At 42.0% G+C, this 22,300-nt stretch overlaps 1 protein-coding gene across 4 annotated transcripts in view; it reads right to left on the bottom strand.

Moving 5' to 3' along the window:
- Positions 1 to 22,300, bottom strand: part of UNC13C (unc-13 homolog C) — a 72,824-nt gene that overhangs the window by 37,759 nt on the left and 12,765 nt on the right. For 3 of the 4 annotated variants that reach the window (XM_034409250.3, XM_060689544.2, XM_060689543.2), the window contains exons 3-5: positions 19,242 to 19,264; positions 18,627 to 18,688; positions 5,529 to 5,607 (exon numbers count right to left, since the gene is read on the bottom strand). In XM_034409250.3, the coding sequence (XP_034265141.2) occupies positions 5,529 to 5,607; positions 18,627 to 18,688; positions 19,242 to 19,264 (164 nt within the window). The remainder of the gene's footprint in view (positions 1 to 5,528; positions 5,608 to 18,626; positions 18,689 to 19,241; positions 19,265 to 22,300) is intronic. The other variant, XM_087878068.1, reaches the window with a different exon arrangement.

The raw sequence follows: 22,300 nt of genomic DNA on the forward strand, positions 1-22,300 counted from the left end.
AACAGCAGCTGGCTGCTCTCAAAATCCTGTCCAAAGTTTGTTATGATCCCTGAGCTCTGGGTCACGCAGAAGGTCCCGCCAGGAACACTGGGCAAGAGTCCTCATAAAGGCTGCCTCCCGCCCCTCTCTTTGCCACCTCAAAATCCCAGGGCAAGTCTAAAAAATTTTGAAGCCAAAGTGCAGTGGAAACCCAGTCGCTCCTATGAACTCAGGCAGAAGTGGTTGTTTTAGCCAACTTGAGCCTGGCAGACTACACACCTAGATGCAACACTTAGCCCAGGTCCAGCTAGCCAAAGGCCTGCTATCCTGTCCTCTCTGGCCTTTGCCTGGGATGGCATCTCTCTGGAGGACTGGTGCCCTGCTCAGCTGCTCCTCCCCTGAAGAAGCTACCAGGGTAATGGTTGAAAAGTAGCAAAGAGACACTTCCAAATTTCCTGCCTCCATGAAACATAATCACTAATACAGAAACAAAACTGTAAAGCAGCAGGAAGCCCATCATTTTTGAGAAACATTGACATTAAATCCTTTAAACATTATTTTAGTACCTTTCACAGATATTAAATCACTTCACATCTTTATAAAATCTGTGATGTATAATTTGAATACTGGAACTCACAAGTATGATGAATACTGGAGTATGTTTAGTACAAAAGATTGAAAATATATTTTATTTGGACAATAGATATAAACATATTAAATCAATTTCATTTAAAATGTTCAGGTTTTATTACAAATGGATAACAAGCTGCTGACAAAACATATCAGGTAGCATTTGTTTTACTTTTATTATTGACAGAAGGAGAAATTAGAAAAGTTAATACCAAAAACAAATAATCAGTGTTGTGTGAGCCTTTTTGTCCACATTATTGATTCAGAAAGGATCGATTTGCAGGAAACACTTTGGGAAACATGTGAGAGAGGGAGAGGCAAGACCAAGAATGCTCTTGACTCTGCCTGACGGCAGCTCTCTCGGAGGCTGGTCCCTAACACCCATTTCTGTTTCACATCTTCAAGAACAGCCATATTACCCATGACACTGACAACAGGAGTATTCACACCTCTCCTTTTCAAATTACAATGCAGGGTCAAACTATGAGAATAACAATCAATTTGACTGACGGCATTCATGAATCTCAACACCCTGGAAGCTCTCCATTGTAAAACAATTCCTTGTCAGTGGCCAAATGGATAGCAGGTTCGCTATCTCTGTAAATTTATTTTAAACCTGGGATGACCAGTCTCTGAATTCTTCAGCATTAACTGCAGAAGACCAGTGACTCACTGTCAACTTGCCAGCTTTAATAAATTATTGTTGTGTTCTTAGCTGAGTTTTCTATCACACATGATTAACTCCACACATAATTATGAAGTGAAGTAAGAACAAATCACTGGCATGTTGTTATTTGATTTACTTCATTATTGCAGCAATCTGGTTAATAAATTAATCTCATAAGCTTTTCTTTACAAATTCTTGGCAATTTAGCTGGTTTGTGGTGCTAACTCATAATGAATTCCCCTTGCTAATGATCAATTATGAATATTTCTGTTTGCTTGTCACCTTCCATTTTTCAGCCAAGGACCAGAGCCAAGACAGCAGAACACAAAGGTGGGAAAACGACTCCAAAATATGACTGAAAACTACAACAGAGGCTAGGAGAGGTTAGGTGATGTGTACATCAGTGCACACTGGAAAGAAAATGAAGGAAAAATGTTCCCTCAGGAAGACAAATATGATATGGCAGGCAGTGCTGAAACTCAGTGGGATAATGACTGTGACTGGCACAACGCACTGAAAGTCTCCAGTTTGTTCAAAAGGAACAGCAGAAAAACAAAGAGATTGCACCCCATATAAAGAAAATATACACTTGCACAGAATTACAGAATTCATGTTGAAAGTATTTGGGCAAGAATAAAAGGAAAGAAAAAAATGACATTATTGAGAGTTTATTGCTGATCATCTGTGCATCTTTCTGCCTCAGAAAATCTGATCAGATTTTCAATAGAGGCACTTCAAATTATCTTGACATCTGCTGGGAATTTTACTCTACGAAGAGTCAAGGATCCAACAAATCCTTATCTTCTCTCACTGGCAACTTAATTTATCAGAAGATGAATCAATCTCTTAACTCATTACAACAGCTATGTTCAAGTCTCTTTGCAAAAACTCTGCAAAAAGCCATAGAGGTTTACATGGGAGGCACCCCACCCTGATCAAGCAGGCATATAAATTAAATAAATAAACTGTTTCCAAAGCCAACCATTTATGGGCTTGGATTATGATTAATAATAATCACCTCTCTGACAAGGGAAATTGTGGCTCCCAATCCTCCTCCTTCACCTTGAATATTGTACCAAGTTGACACCACTTTGCTGCTGCTTATCTGGTCACTGCAAGGAGTTAACAGGAAAGTCATGGGTTTTCGTGATTAATGGTCTGCCAAGGCTAGTGGTGAAGGAGACCCCACTTTTGCCCAAGCACAGACAGGCTAAGAACTGAGGCTGGTCACCCTTGCCCATGGGGACTGAAATACAAAGACCATCACCCCAAGGGTGTCTCAGCACATTTTCCGCTGCCTTTCTACAAAGGGCTGTGCCCAGGAGGGATGGCAGAAGGTTGGCAGTCTGGGCCTTTTAGCATCCCCCTCCACACAAGCAGGAGGGCTTCCTGCCCCAGGGAGCTATGCAGGGCAGCTCTGAATTCCTCTAGCTGTAAGAGACTGTGGAGGGGAGGAAAGGCAAGCTGGCCACCAAGCACTGCCACCACGGCTGCCTCTAAGGCAACTCTGTTGTCCGCTCTGGCCTGGCCAGGTTTCACATCCTCCCAAAGTACCATTAGTGGGAAATGAGCAACTCGAGCTCTGGATTTCTACCCAGTCTTCAGTCTCCCAGGGGAAAGTCAGCTGATCTTCCAAGAACATCTTGCATAGGCACAAGTTGCTCAGAATTGAAAGCCATTTATCTTTTACTTTAATAATGAATAATAAATATTTCTCCTCATAACACACCCATCTCCTTAGACCCAAACCTAGACCATAAAATGGTTCCCTATCATGGCAAGGAGTAAATATAAATGGGGAAAGATGCCATTTTCTCTAGCAGCATTAACTTCATGGGAAGCTTGCTAACCTTAAGCATAATGTTTGGAGTCCACCAGCAGCCCCCTCTGTTGAAAGGAATTCTGTTGTTCCCCCTTGCAAAATTAAAATTTCATAACCCTGTAGGCTGTCCTCCCTTCCCCCATGTTTGGAAAACCTTGAAAGGATCAGGCAGAAAATCCCCTGCAATTTCTGGGGAAACCCAGTCCAATAAGCTCATCAGTTTGTTCATCCAACATGGCTCCAGCAAGCAAGGCTGATACCAACAAGAAGCCAGTGTTTGTCAATTGTGTCTGGCTCCCTATTGGTCTCCGGTCACAATTCAAGGTGTTGGTTATTATCTTTAAAGCCCTACATGGCTCAGGGTCAGGTTATCTTCGAGACCGCCTTCTACCGCATAGCTCCCAGGGACGGTAAGATCCCACAGAGTTGGTCTCCTCCGGGTCCCGTCAGCTAAACAATGCCAGCTGGCGGGCCCGGGGCGGGGGGGAGGGCCTTCTCTGTGGCTGACCCGGCTCTCTGGAACCAATTACCTCCTGAGGTCTGGACCGTACCCACCCTTTTGGCCTTCTGAAAAGCGGTGAAGACCTGGCTTTTCCGGCAGGCCTGGGGCCGTTGATCTCGCTCTTGCGATCTGATGAGATCCGGCCATGAATGGTGTGAATGGGTTTTAATGTCTTTAATGTTTTTAATTTTTAAGTGTTTTTATAGCGATTTTTTGAGTGTATTGTGAGCTGCCCTGGGTCTTCGGGGAGGGGCGGCATATAAATTGAATAAATAAATAAATAAATAAATAAATAAATAAATAAATAAATAAATAAATATTTCTTTTTTGAAGTCCTGAGTCACAGATCTTATTCTTTTACCCTGAGCATTGATCAGACCTCCTATCCCATTTAATATCATCCACAGCTCTGATGAGCAGCTCTCCAGTCATTGCTTCAAATGATCCTGCCCCTAAAACAGATCCCTGCAGAGTCCCACGATCACTGCTGTGTCCCCTTTAGCTGTAGCTAACTCAGCGGGAGAGAAGCCCACCCTGATACAGCAGGCCAGGAGCTCCACGTGGACCCCTGCAAGAATGAAGGCTGATCTCTGAGATGCGCCTGCAACCAGCGGGCTTCTGGGTGGGCTTAAGCTGTTTTTAGGGCTGGGACAAATCATTTTTAAGGCAGATTTTAACATCTTAAAATCAATTTGACATCAAAGCATTATTGCAGAAAATGTCTAATTTGCAATGAACAGCTGCCCTGCGGTAGAACCTTTTGAGAAATGCCATACATGAATACATTAAGCAATAAATCCACTTACCATTGCCTGGAAAATCCAGCATTGATGAAAAAGAATTAGGAAAAGCATTAATAGTCAGATGTTGTAAGGACAATGACATGCAATGATTAATATTTCTACAGCCATCAAGGCTGCAGAGATACCACAACTAAATCCTGTCTTATTTTTGCACCTTGAAAACATTCAAATGGGTAACTGAACTGATACACAATGTATAAGGAATCTCTTAGATATCTCATATTTTTTCCCTGTGAGCACCACTTAAATTCACTGAACATAATGTTTTAGGCTAAAATAGTTTCTAACTGAAAAAGATGGATAATATTTTTTTAAAAATTGGGAGATATTGATCAAGAAGGTAAAATCCAAATTTTTCAAAAAATGAAATAAATTACAGGTAGCCTGACATCCATTTTTTTAATGACAGATCAAAATTCACAATGACCTCCGAAAAGTCTCTTACAAGTTACATTTGCACTTATGTTGCAAACCGTCACAAACTGATTACAATTGGGGTGCTTGGCAGCAGCTTGAATTTACGCTCAGTTGCCGTGTTCTGTGGTCACATGATCACAATTTGCAATATTTTTGCTGGTTTCTGGCAAAAAAAACACCATCAGGGAAGCTGGATCTGCTTCATGAATACAGCTTATAGACTTATGACAATTGTAAAATGGTCATACAATCAGGTCCTTTCATGTAGTGACTTACGACCATAATGATTTATGACAGACACTCCCGTCTCTGTGTGGCCCTTAGTCAAGGGCTATCTGTACTTCTGCAGTTACCTATCATAACCAACCACAAAACCCAGAGGCCTATGCGTATCTTTAACTAAACATGTGAGAATAACGAATTTCATTCTTCTAGGAATGCCTCGTTTGTAATCTGCCAGTCCCGGCCTGGCTGGGATTGCAGCTCTTGCCACTGACTCTTCCCAAGGAATCAGTGGGACAGAGCTGAGGCTGAGACTTACTGGCCCTGCTACTAGAAACAGGCTCCCTCTTCCCAGAGCCCAGCTCCTCTCTCTGTTTTGGGTTCCATGGTGAGCAGAGAATAACCGCACTTGGTTGAAGCAGGGCGGACTGGGCATTATGCACAGCATTACTGCATTAGTGTGATAGCATGCTGCCAGCAACTCACCACATCTCGAATGACAGGGAATGTGTTCTTTCGTCGCAGGTCTGGCATGCTATCGATCCCGTACAGAGCACTCCCAGGGCTGAAAAGGTGAGAAAGTGAGATGGATGCATGGAACATACCAAGATGCATGGCTCGTATGGAAGAAAAGCACATCAGTGTTAAAAGTCATAGACTCCTGCAGTCCCCTGAGACCTTTTGGGAAACCTTTTAAAAACTCCAGGACTTTTGGAATAAGAATACTTTGGCCTTTCGAGCTCAAAAGGCACACAATGAAAGTTCATACATTGCTATTGGTTTTATGCTTCTTCCAAAGTGGTTCTGCCAATGAGCTATTCAGCCTCTTCCATATGGATTTTCCCAGGAAAACTGTGTGATGCTTTCTCTTGCACCCAGTTAGAGGCTGAAGGAGAGACATTGCTGTAGATTTGACATTGCTCTGACAGTGTAATGGAAGATGATGATGATGATGATGATAAATAAATAAATAAATAAATAAATAAATAAATAAATAAATAAATAAAATAATAATAATAATAATAATAATAATAATAATAATAATAATAATAATAAATAACAAAACTTGGACTGGAAAACATGTAAACTTTTGAATATGTACCACGCTTTACATCCACGAAGTGACATCGACAGGTTGTACCTGCCAAGAAAAATAGGGGACAGAGGACTATTGCAAATCTATCAAACTGTAGAAGAAGAAAAATGAAGTTTGAATGATTATGTGAACCAAGTACAGAAAAATTGCTGCAGGCTGTGAAAACGGAGAACATTATAAAAATAACAGAAACAAAAGGCAGAATATAAGGAAAAACAGCTGGATGACAGATTAAATAGATGGAAAACCAAAGCTTTGCATGGACAGCACTTGAAAAATATTGAAGGAAAATGTGATGATAACTTTACATGGACATGGCTTAAGATGGGAACCATCAAGAAAGAAATGGAAGGTTTAATACTCGCTGCTCAAGAACAAGCACTACAAACTAATGCCGTGAAAGCGAAGATACAAAAATCCACTGACAATCCAAACTGCCGAATTTGCAACAACAAAGTCGAAACAGTTTCACATTTAATATGTGAATGCAGCAAAACCACACAAACCGATTACAAAGCTAAACCCGACCGAGTTGCTAAATTAATCCACTGGTCATTATGTAAAAAATACGACTTACCTGTATCCAAAAAGTCATGGGAACATAAAGTGAAAAAAGTTATAGAAAATGAGAAGGTGAAGATCTTGTGGGACTTTTGAATACAGATGGGTTGTCATTTGGAACACAACACACCAGATATCATGGTTGTCAAAAAACAAAACGTACAATTTATTGACATTGCGGTACCAGGAGATATTGATATCGCTGTACCAAGAAATGCCAGAGTCGATGAAAAAGAACTGGGAAAAATCACGAAATATCGGGACCTGGCCATTGAAACTATGTGATTATGGATGAAACATGTAACAGTGATACCCATTGTCATCGGGGCACTTGGTACCATGTCCAAGAATTTTATAAGATACATCAACAAATTGCAGCTTCCTGCAATAACACCAGTGGAACCAGTGGTGGGTTGCCCCCGATTCACACCGGTTCTATAGAACTGGTAGTAAAACTGGCGGGAGGCTCCACCCACCAACCCCGACATCATCAGAACGCATGCACAGAAGAGCATGCGCAGCCCCATTGCGAACTGGTAGTAAAGGTAAGTAGAACCCACCCCTGAGTGGAACTGCAAAAAACTGTGCTACTTGGAACATTGTATATCTTAAGAAGGTACCTGGTTGATACCTAGGACGCTGTCAGCAACCCGTATCAACCATTAACACCAGTCAATGGTATTTGTGATGCATTTTTGAATGTTCAGTTGACTTTCCTGTTTCAATTAATAAAGTATATAATAAAAATCAACATCATCATCTTCTTAAAATATATGTTCTTAAAATATATTCTTTAAAAATATCTTCTTAAAATGTATATATTTTAAGAAGATACTTGGTTGATACCTAGGACACTGTCAGCAACCCGTATCAACCATTAGCACCAATCAATCGTATTTGCAACACATTTTTAATGTGTTTTTTAAACTCAGTTGACTGAGTTTTATGTTTAATGAATAAAAGAGATGATGATGATGATGATGATGATGATGATGATGATGATGATGATGATGATGGTGATGATCCCATGGCTGGGCCTGGACAGCTATCGGGTGCAGTCCCTATGGTTATGAGATTGCTGATCTTCGGATCGGTAGTGGCTTAGCCACCATGAACCAACCCAGGCACCTACCATTACCAATGATGAGAAGAAATCAACAAAATTCCATACCGGATCAGTCGTCGCCCAGGTCAACAAGGACTGTGTCAGATGCTATGGGTCCTGGACATCTGCCGAAAAATGGGCTACAGGGCTCAGTTGCTACTGCTGGGGAACCAGGGCGTGCAACTGTAAAGCGACTGGGACAAAAGGGCAAAATTTGGACAACCAAAGAAAATCGAGAAATCATCAAATATTACTACCAGGCAGAACCAACAGCCAGGGGATTTCAAAAAAGAATGATGCAACTGTGGAAGTAAAAACACCCAGACAGTGACATAACTGAACAAAGATTAATGGACAAACTGACCAACCACTGGAAGAAATCAATATACAGGATAAAGATCTTCCTGTGCAACAACTCGAAAGTGTAGAGGTAAGTGATCTAGTGAAAATGCTGGAAAAAAAAATTGAAAACATAAAATAAAACACAGAAAGAAAAAGACTGCCTGCCATTCGCGAAGTACATAGCAAATGAGTGAAAGATCTATTAAATACCATGAACATTTTAACTTCCATCCCATTCAGCACACTACATAAAACAGGCCAACAAATGTACAGCACAACCGCCGTTATATCTGCACAATTGGATTATAAAATGCCAAAAAAGAAACCCACTGAAACACCAAAGTGGAAAATTTGACTTGAAAATAAAATTTAAAAAAATATGAGGAGATGTCAGCAATTCGAAAAACTTGAAAGAAGAAAAACTAAAGAATAAAAAGCTGAAAAATAATTTAGACAAAAAAATACAATCTGGAGGAAAAAACAATAACAGAAATTATGGAAGAACTAAAACAATAATGTAATAGCAATAGCAAAGAAAATTGAAAGATACGCAGGATGAATAAAACAATATCGTGAAAATGTCCAGTTCAGAAGAAATCAACCCTTCTTGTACTGGTCACGATGAAAGTCGACCCATACTAATGTTCACTCATGTAAAGAAAAAACTTTGAACTTTTGGAAACAACTGTGGGAAAACCAAGTGGAACATGATAAAACTGCCTCCTGGATCAAAGATACTCAAAAACAAGCAACATGGTTGCACAACAAGTGAAGAAGGTCAAGAACTGGAACGCACGTGGCCTGGATGAAACACAAAATGCACAGGTACAGTATATGCGGTGCTTTGCTCAATAGTAGTAACTGTGAGATGGATCTTGGAGTCCTAGTGGACAACCATTTAAATATGAGCCAGCAGTGTGCAGCAGCTGCCAAAAAAGCCAACACAGTCCTAGGCTGCATAAACAGAGGGATAGAATCAAGAACACGTGAAGTACCACTTTATATACCTTGGTAAGGCCACACTTGGAATATTGCATTCAGCTTTGGTCGCCACGATGTAAAAAAGATGTGGAGACTCTAGAAAGAGTGCAGAGAAGAACAACAAAGATGATTAGGGGGGTGCAGGCTAAAACATATGAAGAATGGTTGCAGGAACTGGTTTTGTCTAGTTTAATGAAAAGAAGGACTAGGGGAGACAAGATAGCAGTGTTCCAATATCTCAGGGGCTGCCACAAAGAAGAGGGAGTCAAACTATTCTCCAAAGCACCTGAGGGTAGAACAAGAAGCAATGGGTGGAAACTAATCAAGGTGAGAATCAACTTAGAACTAAGGAGAAATTTCCTGACAATTAGAACAATTAATCAGTGGAACAACTTGTGTCCTATGATTGGTAGGATTACAACTATTAAGATGAATATTTTACCTAGAATTCTGTACCTTTTTCAGACTATTCCAATAAAATTGGGTAAGGAATTTTTTGTAGATTTGAATAAAATGGTGTTGAAATATATTTGGCACGGAAAAAGGCAAGAATAAAATTTAAGCTATTACAAGATGCTAAAATGAGGGGTGGTTTTGGACTACCAAATTTCGAATTATATTATCAAGCAGCTAATTTAATGTGGATTAAAGAATGGATAACATTGAAAAACACTAGACTATTGAATTTGGAGGGACATGATTTGTTGATGGGTTGGCATGCCTTTTTATGGTACAAAGGAACTAAAATACAGGAGTATTTTAGAAGTCACCAGATACTGTACGTGAAGTTTTATTTTTGAACTGGGAGAGGATTAAAAAATATCATTATTTGAAGATTCCAGTCTGGGTATCAACAATTGAAGCCTTCTCATATCCAGTGATATTTAAAGGAGAACAAATTGTTAGATACAGTGAATTATTGGATGAAAAGGATGATCTTAAGTTTAAACAAGATTTAGAAGATCAGGGATTTAAGATGGATTGGTTTTCATATATGCAAATATTTTCTAGATATTGAGAAGATCTCAAACAAGAGGGTATTTATAATGTTTTGACTATTTTAGATAAGATATTAATGGGTTCTGACGACCATGTAATCAAAAAGTTATATGGATATTTATTAGAGGTAAAATTGGAAGAAGAACAAGTTAAAGAATCAATGATAATGTGGGGGAAAAATTTTGGTTATGGTATTGTTTTGGAGAAATGGCAAAAATTGTGGTCACATAACTATAAAATGACAATGTCTACAGCATATAAAGAGAATTTGTATAAGATGTTTTACAGGTGGCATTTACCCCCCGACGAGGATAGCCAGAATGTTCAAGAATAAATCGGAGAAGTGTTGGAAGTGTCATCAGACTCCAGGATCTTATTACCATATGTGGTGGACATGCATAGAAGCAAGGAGATTTTGGACTAAGATACACACATGGTTGGAAAAAATGACAAAGCGACATATTGACTTTAAACCAGAGATATTTTTATTAGGGATCTTACCAGAGACATTTAATAAAGAATTGCAATATTTAATTGTGAATATTTTAACAGCGGCTAGAATTGTACTTGCAAAAAACTGGAAAGGAGAGAAGATAATTGCTGATGAAGAAATTATTAAAAAAATATTGGACTGTGCTGAAATGAGTAGATTGACATTTGAAATAAGAGAACGGGAAGATAAACAATATTATTTGATATGGGAGCTATTTTATCAATGGGTAGATAATAAAGAATGGAGATGAAATATTACATATGAAATGATTTGGATAAAATGTGTAAACATTTGCTTTTAGTTAGATGTAAGAATATTTGTCACAATTGAAACTTTGAAAATTTTGAAGAACCAGTGATGTTGGAAACATGGGAAAAAATTTGGGTTCAGAATGTTAAATTTACTCAGTCCCAGAATTTGAGGGAAAATTTTTATAAAATGTTTTATAGATGGCATTTAGATCCCAAAAAGTTGTCGTGTATGTACCCTAAGGTTCAGCCAAAATGTTGGAGATGTGATTGTTTAGATGCTACATATTATTATGTCTGGTGGACTTGTAGGAAAGTTAAGGCTTTTGGGATAAAAATTTGGTGGGTCATGCAGAATGTTTTGAAGAAAAAAATTCAATTTTCTCCACAACTGTTTTTATTGGGTATAGCTAAGGGTTTTACACTGGGTGAAACAAAACTGATATTGTATATGATAACAGCAGCAAGATTGTTGATAGGTAAATATTGGAAAAACGAAGCCTTGCCCACTATTGAGGAATGGACTTTGAAGATGGCCAGTTTTGCAGAGATGGCGAAGATTTCAGCATACTTAAAAGACTGTTCACAAGAGACTTATGAATGGGAATGGAAAAAGTGGATAGAATATATTCAGAACAAATATCAAACTAGGAAGTATCAAATAGCTTTCATTTGAAAATAATGTATTAGAAATATTTTAATGTAATGAAGAGGGGGGGAAAAATTATAAGGGGGAGGGAGGGGTTCAAGGTTCATACAAGTTTTATATTAAGGGGGGTTTCTTTACCTGATATGACTATATTGTGTGGAAGTCTGGGGCGGAGGGGAGGGTTAGGGAGGGTTAGGGAGGTTGGGAAGTTTGGGGTGGGTGTTGGGGGGGGAAAAAAGGGGTGAAAATGTAACTGTAAAACTTTTGCAATAAAAAAAAAAGAAACTTTGAAAATGTTGAGAACACCAAATGATTTTAACCGATCGAATCACTGTCTGTAAGTATATGGAAAGATGATGTTTTTTATGCTGTGTTTGTTTAAAAATAAAAAACTTTTTTAAAAAAAACTTGCCTCCTGAAGTTGTGAATGCTCCAACACTGGAATTTTTTATGAAGATGTTGGATAACCATTTGTCTGAAGTGGTGTAGGGTTTCCTGCCTAAGCAGGGGGCTGGACTAGAAGACCTCCAAGGTCCCTTCCAACTCTGTTATTCTGTTCTAATAGCAATAACACTTATTCTATTCTATTCTAACTTCATGGATACTGGTTAAAACACCTAACCAGCCTCCATCATCGCATGGCCACTCAATTTGATGAAATGCTTCAAAATACAACAAGCGAAGAATGGTTAACAGCTGGCCGAACATACTTGATAATGAAAGATCCAGAAAAGGGCACGGAACCAAGCAACTATTGCCCAATTACTTGTCTGCCAACAACATTCAAACTTTTTACAAGAGTACTGGTAAATTCAGTATTCAATCATCTGATGGAAAACAGTTTGTACCCAGTAGAACAAAAAGGAAATTACAAAAAATCAAGAGGAACAAAAGACCAGCTGCCATTGACAAAATGGTACTAAAAAATGCAAAACGAAGAACAAATTTAAATATGGCGTGGATAGATTACAAGAAGGCATTTGACACATTACCCCACAGCTGGATTAACTTTGGAATCAGCAAAATATTTGTACATTTTTGAAAGCAAATATGCAAAAATGGAAAAGAGTTCTAACAGCAAATGGGGAGAACATTGGCGAAGTCAACATCAGTAAGATGGTTCCGCCCCAGGCGCCTGATGGAACCTGATAGGTTCCAGACGGAGCTTGGGCCATTTCCTGAGGTTCTGGCACATGCCTCGACTGGAGACCTGGTGGCCGCCTGGGATAGGGCGGCTGCTGGTGCTCTGGATCGGGTCGTGCCTTTGTGGCCTCTGACCCGGCGCCGATCTCAATTGGCTCCTTGGTTTACTGAGGAGCTGAGGGAGTTGAAGCGCCGGAAAAGATGCCTAGAGAGTAGTTGGAGGGCCAGTCTTTCTGAATCTGACCGGACACTAGTAAGATCCCATATTAGGAATTACTTAGTGGCGATAAAAGCAGCGAAATGTAGTTATTTTGCTGCTCTTATTGCGTCATCAGATAATCGCCCGGCCGCTCTCTTTAGGGTGACCCGCTCCCTGCTCCACCAGGAAGCGCGGGAGGACCCCTTGGAGGGTAGAGCCGAGGATTTTGTTCAATATCTGTATGACAAAATCACTCAGATTCGGGAAGATTTGGACTCCGACTGGGTAGTCTCAGGGGGAGAGACAGGGGCAGGTCTTGAGAATTTTATCTGGGATGAGTTTGATCCTGTGACCCCTGAGGACATGGACAGGATTCTGGGTAGACTGAACGCGACCACTTGTTTATTGGACCCGTGTCCTTCCTGGTTAGTACTGGCTTCCCGGGAAGTGACACGAGGCTGGCTCCAGGGGATTATAAACGCTTCGCTGAGTGAGGGTGACTTTCCCGCCGCCTTGAAAGAGGCGGTGGTGAGGCCTCTCCTCAAGAAGCCTTCCCTGGACCCGGCAATGTTGGTAAATTATCGTCCGGTCTCCAACCTTCGCTTTGTTGCGAAGGTTGTTGAGAGTGTGGTCGCGCAACAGCTCCCCCAGCACCTGGATGAAACGACGTATCTGGATCCGTTCCAGTCGGGCTTCAGACCCGGGTACAGCACGGAAACGGCATTGGTCGCGTTGGTTGATGATCTCTGGAGGGCTCGGGACAGGGAGTGCTCCTCTGTCCTGGTCCTGTTAGATCTCTCAGCGGCTTTTGATACCATCGACCATGGTATCATGCTGCACCGGTTGGAAGAGTTGGGGGTGGGAGGCACTGTGTTGCGGTGGTTCTCCTCCTTTCTCTCTGACCGGTCGCAGTCTGTGTTGACAGGGGGACAGAGGTCGACCCCGAGGCCCCTTATATGTGGGGTGCCGCAAGGGTCGGTCCTCTCGCCTCTCCTGTTCAACATTTATGTGAAGCCGCTGGGCGAGATCATCCGTGGTTTCGGGGTGGAGTACCATCAGTACGCTGACGACACCCAGCTGTACATCTCCACCCCGGATCACCCCAACGATGCCCTTGAAGTGATGTCCCGGTGCCTGGAGGCCGTACGGATCTGGATGGGGAGGAACAGGCTCAGGCTCAACCCATCCAAGACTGAGTGGCTGTGGTTTCCGACGTCCCGATATAGTCAGTTGACGCCATCACTGACTATTGGGGGCGAATCATTGGCCCCCACGGAGAGGGCTCGCAACTTGGGCGTCCTCCTGGATTCACGGCTGTCTTTAGAAGAGCACTTGACGGCCGTGACCGGGAGGATTTTTCATCAGGTTCGCCTGATTCGCCAGTTGCGTCCCTTTCTGGATCGGGACTCGTTACGCACGGTCACTCATGCCCTTGTCACCTCCCGCCTGGACTATTGCAACGCTCTCTACATGGGGCTCCCCTTGAGGAGCACCCGGAGGCTCCAACTGGCGCAGAGTGCGGCCGCGCGGGTGGTAATGGGAGCAACATGGCGTTCCCATGTAACACCCCTCCTGCGCGAGCTGCACTGGCTCCCGGTGGTCTTCCGGGTGCGCTTCAAGGTTCTGGTTACCACCTTTAAAGCGCTCCATGGCTTAGACCCGGGTACTTGCGGGACCGCCTACTACCACCAATAGCCTCCCACCGGCCGGTACGCTCCCATAGAGAGGGGCTCCTCCGGGTGCCGTCAGCCAAACAATGCCGACTGGCGGCCCCCAGGGGGAGAGCCTTCTCTGTCGGGGCACCTACTATCTGGAACGAGCTCCCCCCAGAGATACGAAGGATCCCGGATCTGCGCACCTTCCGCCGCGCCTTAAAGACCTTACTATTTCACCAGGCCGGCCTGGCCTAATTTTCCCCCTCTTTTATAAAAGATTTTTAAAATTTTAAATATCTTTTAGTATTTTATATATTCAATTTTAAATTGGTTTTAAAAGTTTGGGGTTTTAAATTTGTCGGGGCCAAAATTATTTAATTTGATTTTATTCTATTTTAAATTTTGTATTGTATGTGTTTTATTGTTTGGCTGTGCACCGCCCTGAGTCCTTCGGGAGTAGGGCGGTATAGAAATCTAATAAATAATAATAATAATAATAATAATAATAATAATAATAATAATAATAATCAGACGAAGAATCTTCCAAGGGGACTCACTTTTGCCACTACTGTCCAACATTGCATTAATTCCACTGACAATAATCCTACAAAACAGAAAACTGGGCTACCAAATCTCAAGCCAACATGGCAAGATAAACCACCTACTATACATGGATGACTTAAAACTGTATGCAAAAAGCCCCACTGAACTTGAATCAATACGCCACACAGTTCAACTGTTCAGCAGCGACATCAGAATGAACTTTGGACTTGAAAAATGTGCTATACTATCCATGCAGCGAGGAAAAATGGAAAAAATAGAAGGAATAGAACTGGGAAATGGAAGCATTGTGAAAGCATTAGCAAAGGATGATGGTTACAAATACCTAGGCATATTGGAAGCAGATAACACCTTGAATGGAAAAGTCGAAGAGTCAATGCGAAAGGAATACATCAGGAAGGTCCGTAAAATATTAAAATCAAAAGTGAATTCTGGAAACATAATTAATGTTTTAATTATGCTAATTAAACTGCTAATCAGGCAACTCAGCTTGGATCGCCAGAGCCATATAAAAGAAAAAAACATTTTTCCTTTTAAATGGCTCTGACCAGCCAAGCTCTGACGATCCCAGCTGTTGCCTGCTAATCGGTAGCAAAAATCCCTCCCCCTCCCCCCTCAGCTTGCTTATATTAGCTGCAGGTCGCAACACCTTGCATCCATTGCATCAGCAAGCAACTGAATCTCCCTGCCTGCAATCAAGCAGGCAGGGAGTTGTGGACTTCAACTCCCAGCAAAGCTGGCTGAGGAATTCTGGGAGTTGAAGTCTACAAGTTTTAAAGTTGCCAAGATTGGAGACCCCCGTTCTATTGGGTAAGTTTTTTTCCCCTTTGGGAGCTTTAAAAAAAATAGTTAATTGGGGTTTTTTTTAGTTGTTCTTTTTTTTAGACCTAGCCATTTAAAGTTTAGGAAGTTTTAAATTTAGCTGCTTTTATATAAAAATAAAAATAAAATAAAATAAAATAATATTTGTGCAGCTTTCTGAGATTTTGTGTGTTTCTGTAATGTTTCACTCTAACTACACAAACACACATAATCTCACAAAGCTGTATGTGGAATTTTGTGTGTGTAAAGTGTGAAAGTTGGTTTTTTGGACTTTTTGTGGCTGTGTGAGTTTCCTGCTTGTTGCAGGGTCCATTTTGGGTCTAGCACAGCTGCTTTTATATTGTGGGTGAGCCAGTTGTGTTGTGTTGTGTTTTGTAGGTTAAAAAAGGGCAAAGAAGTGACATTGACTTGGCCACGCCCACCTGGCCAACAAGCCACACCCTCCCAGTCACCTTACCACCAAGCCCCACCCACTAATTAAGCCCCGCCCACAGAACCGGTAGCAAAAAAATTTAGATTTCACCCCTGGGCAGAGGGCTATTGCAAATCCATCAAACTGTAGAAGAAAAATGAAGATTGAATGATCATGTGAATCAAAGCACAGAAAGATTGCTGCAGGCTGTGAAAATGGAGAACATTATAAGAACAACAGAAACAAAGGCATAATATAAGGAAAAACAGTTGGATGACAGATTAAATGGATGGAAAAACAAAGCTCTGCATGAACAGCACTTGAAAAACATTGAAGGAAAATGTGATAACAACTTGACATGGGCATGACTTAAGAGAGGAACCATCAAGAAAGAAACGGAAGGTTTAATACTTGTTGCTTAAGAACAAGCACTACAAACTAATGCCATGAAAGCGAAAATACAAAAATCCACTGACAATCCAAACTGCTGACTTTGCAACGACAAAATTGAAACTGTTTCACACGTAATATGTGAGTGCAGCAAAGCTGATTACAAAGCTAGACATGATCGAGTTGCTAAATTAGTCCACTGGTCATTATGTAAAAAAAATATAACATACCTGTATCCGAAAAGTCATGAGAGCACAAAGTGGAAAAAGTTATTGAAAATGAGACAGTGAATTATCTTGTGGGACTTTCGAATACAGATGGATCATCATTTGGAACATAACACGCCAGATATTACAGTTGTCAAGGGCCAAAGCATACAGTTTATTGATATCACTGTACCAGGAAACGCCAGAGTCGAAGAGAAAGAACTGGAAAAAATCACGAAATATCACAACCTGGCCATAACTACAAGGCTATGGATGAAACATGTAACAGTGATACCCCTTGTCATCGGGGCACTTGGTACCATGTCCAAGAATTTTGCAAAACACATCAAGAAATTGCAGCTTCCTGCAATAACACCAGTGCAAAAAACTGCACTACTCAGAACATCATATTTTAAGAAGATACTTGGTTGATACCTAGGACGCTGGCAGCAACCCGTATCAACCATTAGCACCAGTCAATCGTATTTGTGACACATTTTTAAATGTTCAGTTGACTTAAAGTAAATAATAATAATAATAATAATAATAATAATAATAATAATAATAGTAGTAGTAGTAGTAGTAGTAGTAGTAGTACTAGTACTAGTACTAGTACTAGTACTAGTACTTGGAACAGCTTCCATCCTGCGACAATATCTGTAACACCGTCAAACATCCAGGTTTGCCTATCCCAGGTCCTTGGGAAGGATTCGATAGGTAGACAAAAATTCCAAACCCAGTCTGAACATCCAGCTGACTATGCGATGATTAATAATATTATCAACATCTGCCGATCCCAAGTCCTTGGAAAGGACTTGATAATGCTGGCTGTTTGCGTGATGAGGAATAATAAAAACCTCTATAAACAGAAAAGAAATGACCAGTACACAGAGATCAGAGAGGAATAATGAAATGACCAGACACACACAAACTCCGTAAATATCATAAAACTCTTCCAAAATTTTGAAACCAATGGAAGACCTCAAAGCTGATAAAAGCAGAATTCAACTAATTAGAAACCCAGTGGGCTATTCAGAAAACAGCCTGTATAGTAAGGAGAAGGTTGTGTTGTCATCAGCAGGGCCAGCAGGCAATGGATCTCTTCTGGCTCTTACTTTGGAGATGTCATGGCAAAAAAACCCTGAAAATTGAGCCTAGTTAACTGGTGGCAACTCTGACAATATTTCAGACAACTGACAGCATAGCTGGAGCAAGGAGATTCAGAGGAACCATCAGATCTCCAGCAGCTACATGTAGGATAAACTTTTAGGGAGACAAAGTAGTCCTTGCAAAACAAGGCAATTCACTGGCTTTGTCTCTCCAGGCCTCCAGTTTGGGTTTGTCCTGAGCTTCTTCTCAAAGATCCTCAACTGAGCCTCCTCTCTGCTGCTTCATTTCTCCTCCCACCTTGTTGAGATGCATGTAGGCTACAGCTCAGGGGTGGGTTCTACTTATCTTTACTACCAGTTCGCAACGGGATCGCTTCGCTCACGCGCATGCCTTGCTTCTGTGCATGCGCCTTGCTTCTGCGCATGTGCAGATCGCTGATGATGACATCCAGGACGGTGGGCAGGGCTTCCCGCCGGTTTTACTACCAGTTCTTGCAAACCGGTCTGAACCGGGGCAACCCACCACTGCTATAGCTGCTATTGATGTTTCCTCCAAAGAACATTAACATCTTCAAAGGGCAGTTTTTTCAGGCAGGGATGTGCAGATACTTACCCAGAAAAAGCTTGAATGGCAAGTTTGGAAGCTTCCAACGAACGTCCGCTGACAGTAAGGGCCTTGAAAGAAAAGAAGGGACAGCTCAGCTTCTCTGCAAGTGCTGGCAGATAGCAAGCAGAGAGGGGCCATATACAGAACAACACTGAGGACGGAAACACGAATGCGAAGCAGGGCCAGCTCCACCACGCCAAAGCTAAGATCCATCTTGTTTGAAAAGACAACAGAGCAACATTCAGCCTTGAGGAGGAAATCTGGCTTGTGCACCACACCCCTGCAGGCGGTTTCCCTTTAAACCCTGGAGTACAAGCGGCATTTGGTCAGTGGGCGTGCTGGTCCCAGGGTGCAAAACGGGAAACCTGGGTTTGGCAACAGCAGATCCCTAAGCTAGCACAATTTATGAGTTAGAAAACCACAACAGTGAGGACTTGGTCTGCATGTCAATGGGAGGCATCTGGACACATCAACGGAGAAAGAAGAAGACAGAAGCATGGAAAGCTGGGGGGGGGCATGCACATCTCACAACTCAAATTAAAAGACCAAACAGGTCGATTGAGCCACAACCACACGCCCACAAAAAACAGCACCCTTTAAGGAAAGATGCAAATTTGGAACCTTTTCATCCACAGAACTGCTATCTGAAAAAGAATTGGGAAGAGGGGAATAAAAATTAGACATGTCTCCAAGAAATGTGCATAGTGAATATTGCAATCCTACCTAGAGCCTGGCCAAGAGGCTCTTGAGCTTTATACTCAGATGCTAAACCAGGTTGGGACCTCCTTTCCCTCTTCCTTCTGCCTGGTAGGGAAAGTTACATCTGGCATCTGAAGAGCTAGCGTATTAGACCTCTTTCTCACACTGGTTCCATTCTTTAGGAAGCCTGATGAGAAAATGTTGGGTGTGCATTAAGACTTTCAGGTATGACAAAAATCCTCAGGCCATGAAGCAACTCATCCAAGGGGATCTTCATCTTTATGAAGGGATCCCACAAAACCCTGCTCAGAAGTAGGAGCTCTTCTGCTTACTCAGATGCCTGGCAAAGTAGCTCATGATCCAGAAAGCTCCTTCTCAATGCAGCATCACGGGCCACCTAATTATAGCAAGAATCTGTGGATTAAGGCAGTGAAAGCCCCTCCTGGACTACAAAGCCTGAGAGAAAGCAACCTCCCTGACCCACAGGCTGGGAAACCCTTGCCCACCTCATATATTCCAGGGAAACCACCATCAAGTCATGATTTCCTTCTCGGATGCCCCTGACATCCTCCCTGCAGTCCTGGCTCTGGTTGGAAAGCCTTCCAAACATCTTGCCTCAGTGCGCTCAATGGTGTTCAGAGGGTGAACTGAGAGCCATCACTTTGTAAGGGGGCATGAAAGGGAGGATGGGCCTTTATTTCAAGCCTAAAGAAAAGGAGTCCCTCTCCCCGCCACCCATGCCAAGAAGGAATTACAGAACTGGAAGGGAAACAAAAATAAAAAATGGTTGATCTCTCTAACTAACAGTAAAAACAGCCAGGCTTTGCCATGACTCTGCCTTGACACCATACAGTCTAACAAAGGACAGCAATTAATACAGGAGCCTTTCTTTTCTTGTAAATCAGAAACAAGTATTGTGTCTTTTTCTTGGCCAGAAAAACAAATCTACTCAATTTTGATCTCTCAACTAAACAGAGGAAGCCAGAGTGAAACAAGGCAGAATGTAATAATTTTCCCTGTGAACGCAGTGGATCCTTCAGCAAATGTCTTGTTATGAATGATGCTGCATTTATCAAGTCTTTTGCGGCCATAGGAATTAAAGCTTCCTGTATCCAGACATCTAGTGAGCTATAAATTATGCATTTTAACCAAGGGTGTATCCCAAAAAGACACAGAGCACCAACCAAGAAGACTTCTGTGAAAAGAAGTCGTTAGTAGTTTGGAACTAGTGACAGGGTGAAGATGCCCGGGGGATGGTGCTGAAATCAGCTGCTCTCTGCCCAGCCTGTTTGTCCTCACCAGCTAGCTCTCCATGCAGCCCTTGTCATGCATTTGGGGCCAGGAAACATTTCCTGTCTACCTTGTAAATAAAGGACCTTCTTGGTTAGAAGACGCAGCAAGCATTGCGGTATTCAGCAAGCATTGAATCCCGTCCAGACAATTCCTGTGACCTCAGAAACCCAAGCGGAGAGAAGGAAGGACCCACTCACTGACTCCCTGGATTTGTCTGCCTGGACAGCTGTTGCCACAGCCCCAGGATGGTGGCACTAAATTATTCTAAAGTCATTACTCCAATGCAGAGTTTGCCTATTATCTTACTAGCAGCAGGCAAAAGCATCTAATGTTCTGTGCCCAATTGAGAGGATTATGGTGCGTAGCAAATGAATACCAGTGGTCTGATCCAGAGAAGACCAAAGCAAAATCAAAGCTGGTTGACAGAAGAGAAATTTCAATCAGTGGGTCACAAGTTGGGGTGCAGGAAAAGGAACCTTGGCAGATTACACTGTGCACTGAGGCAAAGGACCTTCTTGGTCAGAAGATGCAGCATAAAGGATCACTATTTGTTTCCACCATTTGTTCCTCCAAAACTGGGGATTTCCTGGCCTCTATCATCTGTCAGGCTCGGTCCTGCTCTCAACCACAGCAGAAAGAAATAAGCCAGGTAAGAAGCTCCAGATCTTGCACACTGAACTATGTGAGGTTTCATGTGAGAATGTAGAATTTTAAACACTGAGGATTAGTCAGCACTATCTGTCACAGGGGGGTGAGGTCATATTGTTGGGTCCTCATCTCAGTTTCTAGGCACCCTATCAGAGACCAGCCTAGATCATTCTCCAATGTTTCTTTGACAGAAAAGTCTTTGCTGACTTCTCCTCCACTGGCTCCCCAGAGCAAAAGCCGCGTGCCAAGAAGACCCCTCTGCTGCCAATGGCAGAGACGGCCCAAATCCTTACAAAGAGCTGCTGGGATAGAGATTGGAAATAGGCCATCAGGGAAAGCAACAAACCAAATAAATCCAGGGTGGCAGAAAATCCGTCACAATTTCCAAACTCACTAGATTTTGCGTATTTTTTGCCTAAGAAGAACCAACCGTGGCCAGTGGAGGGAGTTCTTAATGGCACATAGGCAGATCCAGATGGCAACTGCACCTCTGCCTGCTGCTTGCCTCTCAATTCTTCGTTGGACTCTCCCAGGTAAATATTGCACTGTATTATTCTATGAATTTGAACCACCATTTTTGTGTGGAACCATGCTCTATCTCACCCCATTGCTTGTTGCAACTAGGCCTAAGAATAAATAATAAGCACATACGTACTATATTACTATTACTGCACCCCTTTCTCTCGCCCACTTTGCAAGTTTCTACCACTTGTCGTGTTTCAGTTCTTTGGCTCCTGGGCACAAGGCAGAACTGTCTGTCCTCTGCATAATGCTCTGGCTTTGCTAAGCCTCTAGACAAATGAATGCTACTGTCACTGTGTGGCCATAATTTCAAAAAGACTTTCCACTATTGGGGGTAGTTCCCTTTGTTACCTATCCATCTCCAGTTATCTCCTCAGCCATCCTGGGGAGGGCAGAAGTGACCTCATAAGAAATCTGTCAGTTTGATGACACATGGCGATGGAGAAAATCCAAAAACCTTCCTAGCCAGAATTTAAAGACGGCAATTTCATTCCAAGCAAATATTCTAAGGCGCATAC

Source organism: Pantherophis guttatus, chromosome 13 (genome assembly GCF_059756535.1).
Source record: "Pantherophis guttatus breed Tessera chromosome 13, ASM5975653v1, whole genome shotgun sequence".
In the NCBI taxonomy this organism is placed as follows: domain Eukaryota; kingdom Metazoa; phylum Chordata; class Lepidosauria; order Squamata; family Colubridae; genus Pantherophis; species Pantherophis guttatus.